Source organism: Dreissena polymorpha, chromosome 10 (assembly GCF_020536995.1).
Source record: "Dreissena polymorpha isolate Duluth1 chromosome 10, UMN_Dpol_1.0, whole genome shotgun sequence".
Lineage (NCBI taxonomy): Eukaryota > Metazoa > Mollusca > Bivalvia > Myida > Dreissenidae > Dreissena > Dreissena polymorpha.
The window spans coordinates 28887540-28905588 of NC_068364.1; the positions used below are offsets into that span (position 1 = coordinate 28887540).

General features: G+C 32.3%; 2 protein-coding genes and 1 non-coding gene across 3 annotated transcripts in view; 1 reads left to right on the forward strand and 2 right to left on the reverse strand.

The window, feature by feature from the left end:
- LOC127847668 (E3 ubiquitin-protein ligase rnf213-alpha-like) overlaps positions 1-6070 on the reverse strand; it is a 31428-nt gene extending 25358 nt beyond the window's left edge. Inside the window, exons 1-5 of the mRNA XM_052379717.1 lie at positions 5385-6070; positions 5064-5273; positions 4464-4651; positions 4227-4332; positions 1576-1676 (exon numbers count right to left, since the gene is read on the reverse strand). Coding sequence (XP_052235677.1) covers positions 1576-1676; positions 4227-4332; positions 4464-4651; positions 5064-5255 — 587 coding nt within the window. The 5' untranslated portion in view covers positions 5256-5273; positions 5385-6070. The remainder of the gene's footprint in view (positions 1-1575; positions 1677-4226; positions 4333-4463; positions 4652-5063; positions 5274-5384) is intronic.
- Positions 6071-6269: 199 nt separating this feature from the next.
- The window catches only part of LOC127847667 (E3 ubiquitin-protein ligase rnf213-alpha-like), a 130799-nt gene continuing 119019 nt past the window's right edge, over positions 6270-18049 (reverse strand). Inside the window, exons 55-64 of the mRNA XM_052379716.1 lie at positions 17787-17966; positions 17502-17646; positions 16446-16637; positions 16177-16310; positions 14846-15053; positions 14561-14691; positions 12730-12941; positions 11274-11421; positions 10742-10907; positions 6270-7725 (exon numbers count right to left, since the gene is read on the reverse strand). Coding sequence (XP_052235676.1) covers positions 7555-7725; positions 10742-10907; positions 11274-11421; positions 12730-12941; positions 14561-14691; positions 14846-15053; positions 16177-16310; positions 16446-16637; positions 17502-17646; positions 17787-17966 — 1687 coding nt within the window. The 3' untranslated portion in view covers positions 6270-7554. The remainder of the gene's footprint in view (positions 7726-10741; positions 10908-11273; positions 11422-12729; positions 12942-14560; positions 14692-14845; positions 15054-16176; positions 16311-16445; positions 16638-17501; positions 17647-17786; positions 17967-18049) is intronic.
- On the forward strand, positions 8674-8762 carry Trnaf-gaa (transfer RNA phenylalanine (anticodon GAA)). The gene is given in 2 exon segments: positions 8674-8710; positions 8727-8762. It is a non-coding gene; the product is annotated as a tRNA-Phe (tRNA).

Sequence of the window (18049 nt, forward strand, 5' to 3'; positions counted from 1 at the left end):
CAATGAATAAAAAATTAAATGTTCAAAATGTAAGATATACATTTACTTTTATTTTTAAATCGCATACACAACGCACAAAACTTTGCCACAACTCTAACGCTTCTTTACAAAGGTGAATGCTAAAGTATACAAACTTTCAACAGTAACTTTAACGAACTGCCGATTTCCACTGTGAGCATGTAAACACGTCTAGATTAGTCATCGCTTATCTTTACATCTTGCAATGTTACAAGTTGACAGTTACAGAGTTGCAAAGTTTGCATGAAATCTACACGCAGTGGGAGCAACACAATTATTTTTCGTCTTAGCAAGGTACCAATGCCTCGTACCTTCTAGTGCACAGGTGTTGGGCGCGTGGCCTAGTCACTTTAACACTATAAATATGTCATAAAACAAAAAATTTCATCATTTTGACCAATATATATATATACATTGTGTTAATATTTTCCTTTAAAATGTTGATGTGGGTGATTTTCCTGTGTCAAGAGATACCTTCCTTGTATATGTATATCATATCAGAATTGTTTTTGGTCAAAATGGTGCAAAATGTTGTTTTATGACATATTGATAGTGTTTACGTGACTTGGCCACGCGCCTAACATCTATGACTGCTACAAATGACAATTTGTACCCTAACACCGGTTGACTTGAAAATGCGTTGTAAAATGTTGAATTGTGATTCGTCAACTTGTATTCTGTACAATCGTATAGTGTACACTTGTTAGATGCTGACTTGTAGCAGATTACTAAAACCGATCGTACAAGTTAGAAAATATTTAACATGCTAATTTAGTTTTTCATCAACTTACTTTCAGATGGATCTATTATCTTTTATTTATTATTATGACTACATGCAATTCTAGGTATATGAAGATGTTGACTTTATATATGAACTATCTTCATTTTCAGATCTGTAGTTTAAGAAGTTACATGTTTGTTTTTAAACATTTAAACATTTTGTAGAATCGGAACATGCAACATTTTACACTTTACAATTGTACACAACAGATATTAAAATGTTGCATTTTAAAAATTCTCTGTTAAACAAATGAGCTAAATATTCAACACGTGCAACATTTCTGGTGATGAATAATATTAGCGGTCTTTTCCTTCCATAAGATGCGACATGTATTCTCAGTACGATCTTGATACACCAATTACATTACTATTCTTATCGATTTCTGTTCGCAATTAAGACGCTATAATTTCGCAAATCTTCCGTACCTTTACGTAGCAACAATAGTCAGGAACGATCCCAATGCCATAATTTGTATACAAATATTTTGGAAAGTACGTCATGTGATGTATATGAACATTCTCGTGTTTGCATGTGATTTAAATCGTTGGTTTTATTTCAGTTAATTTCATATTAACTTAAATGAAAATTACAAAATATATTTTTTGTATAATTCTATACATAAAATGACCATATAGTATTTTGTCTCGGTGAATAAAACTTATTGTAAAAATAATATTATAATAATATTATAATACTCGTGTGTTATTTTGATATTGTATGTCATGTGTAGCATATGTACAAAATTCAGCAGTATGACATACACCATTTCTACGTACCCCTGACAATCGCTGCAAGCTTTCTTGTTGCACTGTTTCAGAAAAGTTTCCACCTTATTAAATGTTCCAATTTCCTTCATGTTGACTTCATTCCCTAGCAACTAAAATACATGGTTAAGTTTTTACAATTTGTCTGGATAACAAAGAATAGTTCAATGCAACATACGACACTAAAGAATACTAGTATATGCAAAATATAAAAAAGCAAACAACACAGCGTTCGACTATTCGATCTTTATAATTTGTTCATGTTTGAAAGTTGTCCCTGAACGACACATATAATCAAAGATACATTCATTTTAAACTAAAACAATACAATGCAACGAGAGCTGCTTTATCTCCCAGTGATTGAACACATGAATAACCCGAAGCCAAAGTGACTGGGAGGTAATTGATATGCTAGAGGATCGAAGTGATCGAGGTCATTTCTTAAATGAATGCTCGCATCTTAGTCAGTTTTAGTATTCATTACACAAGTCAATAGCATAAACACGACTCTAAGAGATTAAAAAAAAATTACATTAAGATTCGTATTTTGAGCGGACACCTACAATATATAAGGTCCGCTGGCTGCAAGAACTATACTAGTGTATATAAATAGTAGAAAATAAACTTTAATAACGGAAATTTGGCGTTTATATAAAGAAGGATATGAAGACGCGTGGGCATGTTAGGTCAAATATCCAAAGAACAATAAAATATACCACACCATTAAACGGAGAACACAATTAACATGCACAATTGTCTAACAGGAAAACTGTTCATTCTATAACGTGTCAAGATCGCATTTAAACATTAAAAATAATGACTATAATACTAATCTTATCTTGAGATTGATATCTCCGAACTGCTTCATATCGTGTTTGTTGACATTTGGTTTTAAACCGTTATTGCATATCTATATATAAGAAAAGTAATATATTGATCATTCATGCCAGCAATGACGTTTGTTGATGCTTTAGGGTAAATCACACTAACATTGTATTTGTAAAGTAAATCGTTGATGGCGTAAATGCCCATGCATAATTCTGCATGTCAAAATCATATAAGCAATTTCCTCATAAGTCGATCAAGATTAGTCATGCTGCAATACTTGTAACATAAATAGTATAACCCGATTGTGTAAGTAATGCATTGCACTTAATGCAGTAAAATAATAGAGTTTGCTCCAAATAAAAGTGTAGAATCTTCCTATATTATTATTTCGTTCTTTCTGCTTTTAAAATCTTAATTGATATCCACAGATGATATTTTAAGCAAAGTAAACGAGAAATATTTGATAAATCATATGTTTCGTATCATGAAAATGTCGACGAAGCAATACAAAAAGTGTATAGGATATAAGTGTCCTTGCAGCAATCAAAATATTTGCTAGGCTATATTTTACTGCAAGAACCCCAGATTCCATTTGTTTAATATGCTATAATCAAACGATTTTAATATTGATATGTTATATTCTCATGTTTCGCCAAATAAGACTATACTGGTTAATAAACACATATAAAAGAACATATCATTATCAGGATTTTTGATTATACTTACATTCGTTGTATGAGTGTGATACCAGTAATTTGTATTCTTAAACTTGCTAAAGATACAAAACGTACCATATACAAATTATCAAAAGCATTAAAGTTATGATTTGGGCAGCTAATGCCTAATAACATTTTGACATTTATATAAAAAAAATTAAACAGTAATAAGTAATTGTCATGTATATTACTTTGTGTTAAAATTTTTCACTTTTTGTTTCAATTTAAGAGACCTATAAACAAGTAGATATTTAATTTACACAAACATCTTGAAAACAAAATCATGGCCGTTTGTTTAGTTATATTATTCAGATTTGCAAAAACAGCGTATGCTAAAATTATATTAAAATAAGATCGTGATGTCGTCAAACGTTTGCTCTGTGTCAAATTGAGCAATTAGACTCGTAATTGACTTAACTGGAGGACCCAGTAGTGCTCTTCAATGTTAAAAAGAAACTCTAGGCGATATGTGAGGTTTAAGACCGTAAAAAATATGTTTAACACGAAGGCTTGATTGTGTGTATTCCACTGTGCCATTGGCCTTGATAAAAGCGCCACTGATCCATGCCTTTTACACTATACAATAACCTCAACGTTTGACGTTCAGAAAAAATATCTATAAAGTGTATCATTTCTTGAGCAAGTGTGCATATTTTAATGGACAGACGGACACACTTTAGTTTCGTGTTTGATAATTTAAACAAGGTCTACATACCACGCTAATTAATTAAATAATTCATCGTTTATTTTTTGTATGAACCGACTTTAATATAAACGCTTATTATAACGTAATTGTACAGTTGACTATAGGTAATAGAGTCATGCAAATATTCCCTGTTTGATATTCTTACAAAATTGGTTTAATAACCCACCTGGTACACTGATATAGTTAATAAGAACGCTTTCTGATCACAGTTTTTCAACGTTGATATTAACCAAGCGTTCATATGCCACGGATTTTAATTTCTTTTTCCCCATTTTTTTTAAATAAGTTTATCCAAACGTTACACAATGTAGCATATGCTTTATTTTATTACACTTGCACACGTTTGTTTAAAAATGTATTGTTTATTTATGATTACAATGTTTTCTATTAGTGCAGCTTATACTCGTACATACCTTCCACAGCGTCATCGAAAATGTGATATTAATTTTGTTTTCTGTTTCATCAGAGCAAACGTTCTCAAGGAAGAGCTTCATTACAACTATTTTGTCCCACATTGACCTGATAAAAATAGTTGTTTTAGTTAATACGAAGTTAAGCTAAAACTTTCGTAAAATATCGTAAATAGATAATAAATATATATCCATATACCCAAACGATTCATATTGACAACTAAACATATTTTGACCTACTTGGTCTGCGTTGACAATGGTTTGCAATTTGGTTGTAGTCCATCTGGCAGGGTCAATGTTAATATGGTCTCCACAACAGGGCGGTAAAATGAAACTTTTTTAAGCCAGTCTCTTTGTGCTGAGCCTTCCTTAAGCCCATTAGAAGTTGGTGTGAGATCCGTTACAAGGCCATGCAATGCAGTAAGTATCTAAACATAACATAAACATTTAAATTATTCTGACGAAGCAATACACGATGACAAATATATTTCCTGGAATAATTCAGATCCTTGATCTCGAATATCATACTGTGATTTATTAAATGAGTTAAGTATGCACGGGCGCCTACTATTAAAATATAGTGTGAATGGAAAACGAGTGTGAGATACTTTACACATGCTTTTAAATAAAAAAAATGTATTTACAAAAATATGCTAGCGAATAGATCATCATTTGACAAATGAGGTCATACGTTATAACATTAATTATCGAAAAAAAAACAACAGAATGCTATTTTATAAATGTTAAGACAATGAATTTGTAATTTTAAGTTATTTACACACACTTTTGTAAAACCACAACATGCAATTCTGTGCGTTTTTATATATGACTAACACTTACAAACACATTGTCGTCCACAGACAAATCTTTCGTTTTTATGGCGTTGCTACATTGTTCCCATACACTGTTCATTGATCTAAAAACCGTAAAGAGGTATGACGAACGTTCATGTGCAATGTGGACACATATGATATGCTCTATTAGGTCTTTGTGTATTCCGCTATTTTGGCATATCTGTATTGCCTTCGACATTATTCTTTCACACACAATCTGTAAATAGTTACAATACAAGACAGTTAATAAAACTATCAATATAAATCATGTGTATTTCTATTTCATTTCAAATTAAAAATGTAATCATATTGCATGTTGTGTCCTTACATCGAATTCACCTTCCCTTTCCGGCTTGTAGAGCGTGTGAGTAAAATCATGAACGTAGCTTTGTAATACATCTCGCAGACAGTCCCGATTTGCAGCCGTCTCGCAGAGTTCGGTAAGAACATTTCCACAATGCCCATTCAGAAGCAAACGGGAACATATTTCAATTGGTTCTGTTAAAAAAATAAAGGCGTTAATAAAGTGTACTTTCTGATTCGTTTGTGCTGATGAGATTGTAATGAACCATTTCGCGTCAAACCCGACAATTTTCTAAAATACTAAAATACTGGTCATTCTTGAAAACAAAAACGGCTTCCACAACGTATGCTCACATGATTATGTTTAACTACAACGGTGTTATACATACTCGTTACAAGTCAAACATACTCAGGTTAAAATCTTTTAAAAAAACAACAACATAATAATAACACATAAAACAATATACTCTAACGCTCCAGTTAACATTCTTGTAAATATAATTGCATTCATTAGCCGCTATACTTTTGAAGTAACGCGCATCAAGGCTTTTTTAATATACCTTCATTGTAAATGCGTTTAAAAATACTTTTTTAAACATAAACCATACATTTCTAAAATAACACGTTGTTCTAAATTGGGAATGTCCTATTTAACAGTTATTACAACTGTTACATTGATGAACTTATAATTCTTATAGTTCACGTTATTGTTTGATTTTATTGAAGTTGGCTTAGAAATTGCAACATAACGTTGTTATACTTGATTGTATATGACGTTAATCGTTACAGATAAAATATGAAGTAGAGACTAAAAAAAGATATGTAAAGTGGATATATATTATATATATATATATACATGTACATTAAACACAATGAACTCATGGAATAATAGCACATTAATGTTCATGAATATTTGGACATGCAGGATAAATGTGTTTGTAAGTAAACAAAACGCAAACCATATCAATCGCATGAGGCGTGTCTAGTTGTTTACAGCTAAGCCACATAAATCATCTTTGTATACGATACATGCCATATGTAAAACATCGTCGATTCACATTTGCGTATGTTTTCAGACCGCTCGTCATATTGCGTACAGTACAAAACGTGCGTGACTTTTGGGTGTTTAGATAGGGTGGCGGAAAACTACAACGGGCGAGGCATGGTATGGTATTGCGCAAGGGGGGGGGGGGTTAGAGGGTTATGTTAAGGGTTAGGGTTAGTGTTATGGGTCGGGTTAGGGTTTTGGTTAGCCTAAACCCAACCCTAACCCTAACCCGACCCCTAACCCTAACCCTTACCCTAACCCTTTTTTGGGGTTATCACCCCTGACCATGACTCGCCCGTTGTAGTTTTCCGCCTCCCGTTTAGATAGAGAGGCATGACAAAAAATAGTCGATCATTCATGATCCGCAGAGCATATAAAAGTCCATGTTAAAGTCCAGATGTTTTCCGCGCAATCGTGGTTTAAAATAACTGTTTTTCGATTCATTTAAGTTAAGACTGCATTTTAACAACGTAAACTTTATGTTTTCATTAAGCTGTTAATTTTACGATATGGTGTTTTAAACGATAAGGAGACTTCATAATCAACCATTTGCAAATCTTTAAGCAAGTTTAATCCGATAAATAACCAGCATTTGGTTCTTTCTACATTTGTTTTTAATTCGCAGAAAATCATAATGGAGGAGTGCAATTGAGCACATAACAATAGCTTGCAGTTTACAAAATTTGCAAAGAAAAAAAGTAGTACTGATATTCAAATCTGCCGTGATTAAATGGGCTCAGGAATATGGTTGTGGTAAGTTGAATAAAATTGTTGAAAAAAGACCCAAAGTAAGCTGAAAGAATGGCCTCGATTTAAATAGGTATGTATTCTGTCCTCCGTGTTTGTCACACATGAGTGGCAGGAGAAACAAACCATAGTGGAATTTCAATGAAATTTGGAATAATACCTTACAAAATGTAAAGACAGTCACTCGGCAATAGAGGTGTTCTCGAGCAATCTATGAGTCTATGAATCTTTTTATATGCAGGTTTTACTCGCCTCTGATTTTATCGAAAATAGAACAATACATATATATTTTTATATCTTTCGCACCATTCAATTTTAGTGGCAAAGTTCGACCGTAGAACCGAGACCGTAGACCGAAGTTGCTTTTGTAAAATAAATCAAATGCATTTAATTATTTTATCTATGTACCTTCTTGTTCGTCGACTTCAAGTTGTCGGATCAGCTGATCTACCAAATGTATGATAATCCAGGAAAATGGCAGATTGGATTTGAAAGGGTGACCTTCATGGCCAGTAAAATCCACAGTGTATTCTTTAAATATCGAACCATCAGTTTGTTGAATGTCTGAGTACTAAACAAAAACGAATGTATGTACATTAATATCTTTTCCCAATTTGCAAATATGCATATTTTACGTCTGCTATCAAAATTAATAACATGTTAAAATGGAATTAAATAGCCACAATTGGATAATGTTTTCGGTGAATCATTCTCATTTCGTGAAATAATTATATACAGCAGGAACATGTAATGACGTCGTTTAAGGTATGTCATATACATGTATTATATTATTGACTGTATTTAAGAACAATTTTCATCACTGTATGTTTTAAACAATGTAGTATATTCATTATCAAGCACACAATACTACATTTTATGTCTTTAAAAACTACATTTTCAAAGCAAAATCAATGAAGCCATTCACAAGTAAGAAAGTATGTTATAACACAACGGATTTGCCTTCGGGTCAAGTCTACCTAGTGCTAGATTTTTTATTGTTTCATTGGCGTCGCTCTGGAGAGCGGCGACTAGTATGTTATGCATTTTTTTCGCTTATGGGAGGAGAAGTTATTTTACGGATCAATGTATATATTGTTGTTTAAAGAATATCTTGCATAGTGGTGATTTTTTTTGTAAATTAGTGTAAATAAGTACTGCATTTGTGCCTACTACATTTATTACAACATGTATTGCCAATAATGCAAAGCTTAGTGTTTTAATTAATAACTGATCCACAACTGATCACAGGGGAAATATCACAGGTACTTGGCAAATACGCAAAACTTTCTGGTTTTGTATAAAAACAAAACATAATCAAAATATGTTTATTTTGTGTTTTTTCTAATTTGCTTATTTAGCGGAGAATCAATGAAGTACGATATTTGACGACCTATCGCACAAGCAAGTTTATTGGAAGGCGTAGTGGTACGAAAACGTACAATGTATAAGTTTATTAATAGACATATCCTTACGATCGCTATACACAACTTCACCAAATAGCAGTAAATTAATGATGTAAGCCGGAATAGCTCAATTGGGAGAGCGTTAGACTGAAGTTGTTTACGCACAATCATCTAAAGGACCCCGGTTCAATCCCGGGTTCCGGCACGAACAGAACAGTTCGGCGGCTGACAATTCTTTTCAGTCAGGTTAATAAATATGATAAAGCTTTATTATATAGAGACAGTTTAAAATCCATTTTACTACAATTGGACATTTTTATTAAAATTAATGGATGCCGCGTGGTGACAACGTTTATTAAAATTTCATGCATCACTTAAATATCTAATGAAATAATACACGTGTTTTTATATTAACAAATAAATGCAAACAACGCATCTATTATCGATGTTATTTTATGGTTGTCTATCATAGGCCCTACCACATATAGAGCGCGAAGCGCGACACGTATTATTGATTGTAACAATGAGTTGCGATAAAGGAAGCAGCCGCTTATCAAGGAGGAGCTGTGTCCCAGCAACCCGTTTTTCTAGAGTCAATCACTCATCGGAGTTTTTTTTAAGAACCACATATAGAGCGCGAAGCGCGACACGTATTACTATCCAGGTGGTATGGGCCGTTTAGCATTTTCCGACCATTACGTCCATATTTATCTTCCTAAGAATTTGAGAAATTTTGAAATCGTTGTTCGAAGTCCAAAATTTTCATCCGATTGTTCCCAAACTTGCACAGGTTTTTTTTATCAATGAGGACCCAACCCAAACTCTCTATATGAGCAATATCGGACCATAAGTCCAGAATTATGTCTCTTTGAATTTAAAAATAAAAGTGAAAAAAACTGCTTGGTTAGGTGATTATGTCAACATTTTTCATCAGATTCTTTCCAAACTTACAGTGTCTTCATATCAATGAGCATTTTTACCTCATTAAAAATGAGAAACATCGGGACAATAAGTCCAGAATTTTTTCTATTAAATTTGACAAAATAAACAATTTCCAATTGTTTAAAAGTTTTCAAATCTTTCGTCTGAATCTTTCCAAACTTGTTAAGTGTTTTTATATCAGTATTACTCGAACCCTATAAAAAATGATGAATATCGGAGCAATAAATCTATTATGATCTTTTACTGAATTTCAAAGTATTGTGAAATGCAGCTTCATTATGCAATTTACAGTTTTCATTAAAAAAAAATCAAACTTTTACAGTGTTTTCATATCAATGAGTACTCAACCCCTATCGTAAATGAGCAACGTAAGAATAAGTTCAGAATCATATCCCCTTGAAGTTGGGAAAAATATGAAATTACGCTTACAAGATGAAGCAGATTTTTTAAAACCTACACAGTTCTGTTACATTAATGAAAACTGCACACGGATGCTAGTAAAAAAAGGAAACCAATGTAAATAAAATGAACTATGAAATATTTGGGGGTTACAACACAAATCATAGATAATGTTTTTGGGGGGTTATAACACAACATCATAAATAATGGTTATTTGGGGGTTATAACACAAAATTAAAGATAATGGTTATACCAGTATCTTTTTCTATTTTGTTTAAAATAATCGGCCAATATATTAATATTTACAGTAGAAAAAAAATCGTTCCATGTAACTTCATTGATTACACTGAAATTCCCGACGCCCTTTGATGCTTTGCATCAATACTTATCTTGTTTAAACTTCTTTTGCAGTTTAACTAGAGACTAGTAACTATCAGGTTACTGCAAGCCCTGTCGTTGATTTTTTCGTACCGATTCTGATATTACAAAACGATAAAATAGTAACATTTTTCCTATAAGCATACCTCAACGTCCCGATTTAAACAAGAAAACCTAAAATATAATCGCTGGATGTTTAAGCGGGAATAAATAAGTTTAAACGTCATGGGCACTTGTGCCTAATAATTATAAAATGTACCGTATTGTTGTATGATGGTAATTTTTCCTTGCGAATATATACAGTTGTACGTGATGCGTTACTTTCGTTTCTCATAAATAATCGCGGAGTTATTCTCAATAACATTTGGTCATGATTTAAACGCCAATGACACTATTCTTTGTTTATTATGTAATACACATGACAAGTTAGAATTGTTGTATCGAATTATACAAAACAAATTAAACCTTTAAAGGAATCAACGCTTGTTGATTGAAAAACTGAATCCAAAGATCTTGTTTCCAGTCTATGCCGCATTCAAGAAGATCCAAATTGTTGTTTGTATCCAGAAAGGAGAAGATTCTGGCCAATACGGGTGTCAATTTTGACATGAGTGTCTGATAACAGGAACGTCTACAATATACATGTATTACTACAATTATATAGATTTTTTAAATTTAACAATGGATGTTAGAAGAATGAAATGTGATAACCTGCTGGAATGTAATCTAAATGTTTTTAAAACAACCAGTGGAAGTAAGAGTAAAGCCCCATACTACGTTATTTTTTGTTTTAGAATTGTAAACATCGTTATAAGAGAATAACAATTATTTATTATTAAAAATGATACTGGTCGATATTTGTGTTTCGCTGCCCTAACATAAACACCTTAAAAATAATACTGTTTATTTATGATTCATATGCAAATTGGAATAATTATCCTTACTTTAAAAATATATTGTCAGATTTATTTTCTTAGTGTTACACTCATATGCTTACCTAAAAGTTCCGTTTTTTATTATATTTTCAAGTGCAGCTGCCTCGTGTGACATCCACATTTTGGCCCATGCAGGATCAGTATTTTTTTCCTTTTCTCTCAGTAATTTAGTAAGCCATAATATGATACCAGACAGGAATAATGGATTTCCTACAATATTTATACGTTCGTGTATAATATAATTTGCCCATAGTTATACACATTGTCCAAGTGACATGATTCTCGATTCTTTCTACATTGTGTTTTTTAAGAACTATACCATATTCTGTTAAATAAGCTTTTATCTATCGAACGTTTTTGTTAATTTACATTGCTTTAATAAACTTTTATAAATATCAAAATCGGCAAATACATCATTAAAATAGAGAAGTGAGGTGCGATGTTATATGTATGTTTTATAATATTTTGATCACTAGTATTTTATGGATGTTGCCACTGAGCAGTATTAAATACAGGGTGCTGTCCTTTAGAAGTAGCTCCGTATTGAAACCGAAATGTAACTCATACGCGATTTCTCAATGTTTCTGTGAATCTGGCATAAGTACTATGTGTATAGCGTTCAAAGGGTTGTAAATGTTGTTTTTTTTTAAATGCAATTAACAATGTATAACGCTCGAATTATCACTATTTGAGTAGAAATCTGTCAACCAACATATTTTGTTTGAATAAAAACTTAAATTAAAAGGTAAGTTCCCACTAAAACTTATGACAAAATCACAAAACTTATCTATACAATTGACGATAGGGTCACGATGACCATAAAATGCATACAGTTTAAGATAAAATAGCTTTCGATTTGACCCCAAGTACTCGTTTTTTACTTAACAAAACAGAACTAAAAACTTTGCCAATGTATAGTTAAAACATACGATCTGACCAAGTTTTATTATAAATATGGCTTCTAGAGAAGAAACAAGATTGTTTTCATACGCGTTAAACTGGTATGGTTCCATTATGGCCAAACATATACCAAAATCAAATTTTGCGTAGATATTGTCCAAAAAACATTCTTACTTAGTTCAATAAATTGTTATTTATAAGACTTTTGGACTGGTGACTCTGTTTTTCTTAACCTTCTTATATTGACCTGGTTCTTGACCCAATTTGACACAAATGCGATCTCTTCCCAGAGATTTCTGATATATTTTCAGGTGCTTTTGTTTTTTATAAACTAGTAATTGTTAAGAAAAAAAGGATATATTGAGCAAACACATTTACGACAGTTACGATTTCTTTCTCGAACTTTGAAACTGACCTCAAAATGTGATACTGACCTTAAGTTTCATCATCTATTTATTATACCAAACACGTCCTACAGCCGTGATAAAAAGGGTGCTAAGTTATTATAAAATCCTGTTAACAATAAGACTTACAACAGAAAGACTGAAGGAAGGACGAATGAGGAAATATTATTTACCCCGCCCCCAGGAAAGTAAACCCCTTACAAAATTGGTTTACCCTCTGAATGGTCACTCTTTGCTTTCGTTCCACGTAGACAACGTAAAACAATGCGTATTCGTTTTGTTGCTCTTTGTTCGCAGTTGTGCTGATCTTTAACCATTGACAAAGCTTGTTGAACACATGACATCAACAGCCCTTTCATTTTTTGTGCATTAAGATTGTTTAACCTAATGGCAGACTGTTCGCGGTCATTGTTTACACTTGCGGGGCTGCAACGAAATGAAAAAAAAAAACATGAGATAATGGTAAGCATTGAACAATTTAACGAAACAATGTTTTTTTCTAAGCCAATTACTTAAACCGACCTATTATTACTTTTAACAGATGAATTAAAAAAATTATTTGAATTGTATATAGATTTCATGCTCAGACTTAAAAACCAATAGACCAAGATTACTCTTTAATTTACTCGCCGAAAATGTATTGAACACTCTGGATTACTTCTTCTGACTACGTTTATAGAAAAATGCTGTTATACAAAATACTTATCCAACAATTGCTACATATATTTTAACCATGTATATAACAAAGAATATCACTTGAAGGAATGCATTTACTACTTATTTAGTAACTCGGTTTAATTGACAAGGTTTAGATGTGTGTAAGTGCGCTATATTTATTCTGATTTATAAATTAATTTTAAAGATCAAAGTTGGTTACAACTTACAATACTAGTTTTACCGGGTGATACAACACATCAGATCTATAACGGCTGCTCCAACATTCGCGAATTGTTTTCTTTAAGTCGTTATTATTTCTTTAATTTGAGAGAATTAATACATAGCATTTGTTTTGTATTATTGTCATTTATTTAAACCAAACCTTTGATTATTAAATTTTCAGCAAAAACACATATTTAGAGCTCTGAATCACTGTTCTTTTTTGTTTAAATCAGAAACACATAACAAGCTCATGAAATGAGTACCTAGCCTCGATGCCGTTTTCAGATAGTTTGAAGAAATTGTGTTGGGCTTTAATCGTTTGCAATATTTTGACTTGAATGGACGGAACTTAATCACGACTCGTTGTGCGTTTTAATCGGGAAAACAACAACACTTAAAAGATTGAGCAATTAAAACAATACAAAAAGTTTATATCTTTTTATTTATCAAACGATGTTAAATCAAGGACAGTCGTTGTTTGACAACATAAAAGCTAGTCCAAAATAATCACACATATGGTTCGATGTTGTTAAGTATAAGCATAGTTATACTGACACTAAATAAATTGTATCATGTTTGGTTCGTTGATAAGATGGATTGTGCGGCCTGACAAAATCAGATTTATAATTAACGGTGATTAAGGCAAAGTGATGTGAGCAAAACTCGGCAGTCATAGGTCATACATTAAAATTACGCTAGTTTAACGTCAGCATGCTTCAATAACAACATAATAGTCTTGTCATTTGGGCTACGAAAACATAAACAACACATAACATTCTGATCATGTCACAAGATAAGTATCATTGTCTATAATTGTTTAGTTATAGTTTGTATACTTATTGACATATGATCGCTTTTTATACAACCTATGGAACTCGCGTATAATAATTATATGATTATATTTCCCCAAAGAAACATTTCAATCGATTGATTGCATTTATTAAACAACTGCCAACAGGTTGCGTTAACTAAATTTAGAATAATTTTGCGTTTAATTACCCATCTGCCCAAATTATCGCATGGAGCTTAGATTAAACACAATCTTAAGTCCCTTACGTAAAAAACTATGAATATTTATGAGTTTATATGTATGCGTACATTTATTTTTTAAAATTAATTTCGAAAAATAGTGTGCTTAAACATACTAAAACACTACAATCACTCACTTTATTTGTGCTCCGTCACAAGCACGTTCAAATACTTCACTAACACTTCTGTTTTGCAGGTCTCTAAGGTGAGGAAAATATGGCCCCTCGGGATAGAGATCGTCTATGTGAACCGAATGCCAAGGTCCACACTTCAAAATACAAATGTGCACATGTATTTTCGCGCATACGTTTGTAAGTATGTATATAAGCTCTCGTGTGAATTTGCGCATTATGCCGACATCATATTAACACAGATATCGGTTCGAATAGATTAGGTCATAGACCTCATCGTGTCTTACCTACCTGAAACCCACTGAAGCACCCACCACTTATTCTCGGAAGTTGCACAATTAACAAAATATGGATTGGAGCCTGTATTATTCTTCTTGTGTTCTCGAACGCATCCATTACACAATAGCGCGCACAAGCTATTAGGTTCGCATTTGCATCACCTGAGTCACATTGTATTATTATCACACGTGACTTTGTTTCTGACGGGTCAAAATGTTTTCTGAAGTGCAAAGATATAATTTGTTAGAGATTCCGAGTGCATATCAGTTTGTCAGAAAAGTGTGTTGATTTGTAGTGTTGTCCAATTAAAACAATGTTCGAATTCGTAATGCAGTACCATTTAAGATAAATATTATGACCGGTTTCCGAAATAAATCTTATTAAAATATACTATCATTGTCACGTAACAATCTTGCAATAAAATCAGAATTGTCTCAAATATTATCAACATATCTTGATATAAATTAATGCATTGCTAAATCTGTGTTTCACAACACCTTCGGGTTGATGTTTTATTTGTATGTAAGGTGGCAGATTTTACTTAACATAATACATCCAGAAGTTATGTATGGGAATGTGAAAGCTTTGGTGAAATATCATATGTTTACAGTACACAAATAACTTTAAATTAGCGACTGGTAGTTTTGTATTACTAATTCATGCTCAATGTATTAAATGTATTTATTACATATTGCAATACGGGTTTACTCTATACGCAGCTCTAGTATTCTGATAAATATCTATTTTGTACCCGTCATATTTCTCATGTGTGTTTGGTTTTTATGTCGACAAAGTTCCTTATTTGGATTTCACGAGAACTAAGTAAACACTTGCTAGTTACGAAGGGCTTTAAAAGAATTAAATGTATAGATACAATCGTCCGTTTTAGAACCGTAAATATCCGTTATAACCAACAAATAAGTACCCTCTGAATTATGATACATCAGTAAACACTAGACGCTTTCTTACTGAACTATTGGATATATTATGGTAATGTCTGATGAAAACGAACTGAATACATAAATGAAGATTTATATTTATACATTTAGACCAATAACAGGCACCGGCTTGAATGCATTCTTATGTTTACAGTGAAGAGACATTAAGCACACATGTAGTGAGTAGGTAGTTGTTACTGTTTCTTACACATTAATCACCATCTACTCGAAAATAACGTTCGAGTTAACGGCCCTTGGGCCATTACAGACAATATTGTTAGAACATGCATGCAGTGGACGCTGTTTAAAAACATAAAATATAAAATACCGACCATATAATACTACTTTATATGAACAGCATAACATATTGTATCATATAATGCATTAATGTATTGTTTTACGTACCGAATGCGATTGCTAAACTGTTGTTCTGTATCAAACGACACCAAAGACAGAATATCGACATCACCGACGGATGGAATAGCATTCTTTATCTCCGTATCGTAGTTGTACGGAAGAAGTTTCGAATGGCACGTTATCTGAAATACATTTGATGTAATAATTAAAACAAAGGATTTATTTGTTAAAAATTCATATGTTTTTTTCTTATGATGCATCATTGAAACTAGCGTAGAATTTTCGCTTTAATATAATTTCGTTAGTTATACACTCACCTGTGTAAGCGATTGTTGACATGTTTCATTGGCGATCATGTGTTTCAGGTATTCAATAACGCTGCCATGAGCTTGCAATTCAAAGTATTGTTTCATTATCGAATCACTCTCCGTTCTGCAAAGCTCGCTTGAAAGGACCAAAGCTTCTGGTGTTGCAGCCCATAATAATATCCGTTTCCCTTCTTCAAGAATCTGCGTGTAATACAATAAACCCTTGTATATCGAGCGTTGCATACATATACACACGTGTTAAAATGATAAATTGTATGACTTCAATATACAATACTATAAGATGTTACACATGCTAATAAGATAATGCATACGTGTCGGATCAGAGGAATGTAATTTTCAGAAAAAGAGTACAAATATACATGCGATAAACATATCGGGCTCCAAGGATACAACGGGCAAATTGGGTGTCGTTTTTCGGGTAGAATAATTTTGAGTCAGGTCGGGTATATATATATAGATAAGTACTATTAAACACTATCATTCAAACTCTAAATAACATAAATACATTTCTTAACAATATTACACACAATTATTACTTTACTATTAAACTACACGGTTTATATACCACTTAAGTAGCCACTTCAACTGTTCCAAAATAAATTTAACAGTGCCTATATGATAGCATGATTATATGTTTAAACCTTTGCACTAGTAAAATGTTTCGATTATTGATGGTCATTTGAACTATCTCTATATCAACCTTGAACTCGAAATCAATCGTTCAGACACCAAAATAAAACACAATATCATACAACACAATATGGCTACTAAGGGACAATACTGAACTGCACAAAAAAGGTCGATTACTTGAATATGTGTGTGTGTGCTATAAATCTGATCATGTACAAAACAACACATTTATATATTTTTGTTAATGATTATAAATCTTACAAAATTACATATAGTATCAAAATACCTAATCACGCACACGCACACAAATGCATGCACAAAATCGCACAAGCATTCCTACGCAAAAGCTTGAATAAACAGAAGAATGTTGTGATTACTTAATGCCCTTATAAATTAAAAAAATGCTTTATTTACATTTGTCTTCCAGTTGTGAGAGTCATCTTCAGATGATTTAGGTTGATTATGTGTTTCAATTATGTTAAGTATGATTGACGAGCAAGTGTCATCGTTAAAACCTATTAAAACATCGCCAATCTTTGTTTGTTGTCGATTGGATCTCCTGGAATTGAAGTATTACTAAGTTAAAAAAACAGTAATTAAAAACTTAATAACACATAGATTCATATATTAAAGTTATAATTGATTTCATTAGAAGAATGTCAAAGAAAGAAAGATCATTCACAGAAAAACAAGTGATACCTTGTTATATCCATTTTGTTGTTGGAAAATCTGACCGCCCACTGTAGCAAATCTTTAGCTATATCAATTAGGTCGTCGTTTAAAACGGTGTTAACAGAGAGGAAATGTTTCTCCAGTCGGTTAATTAATGGGATCGGGAACAAATTGTACACTAAATCTCGGTCAGCAACGACAATCAGGCTTTAATTAAAAAACAAAAAGTTGTGACAATTTGGGTAACACGAACACGATAGCGGAATAAATAGACGTACAGTCAAAAATAA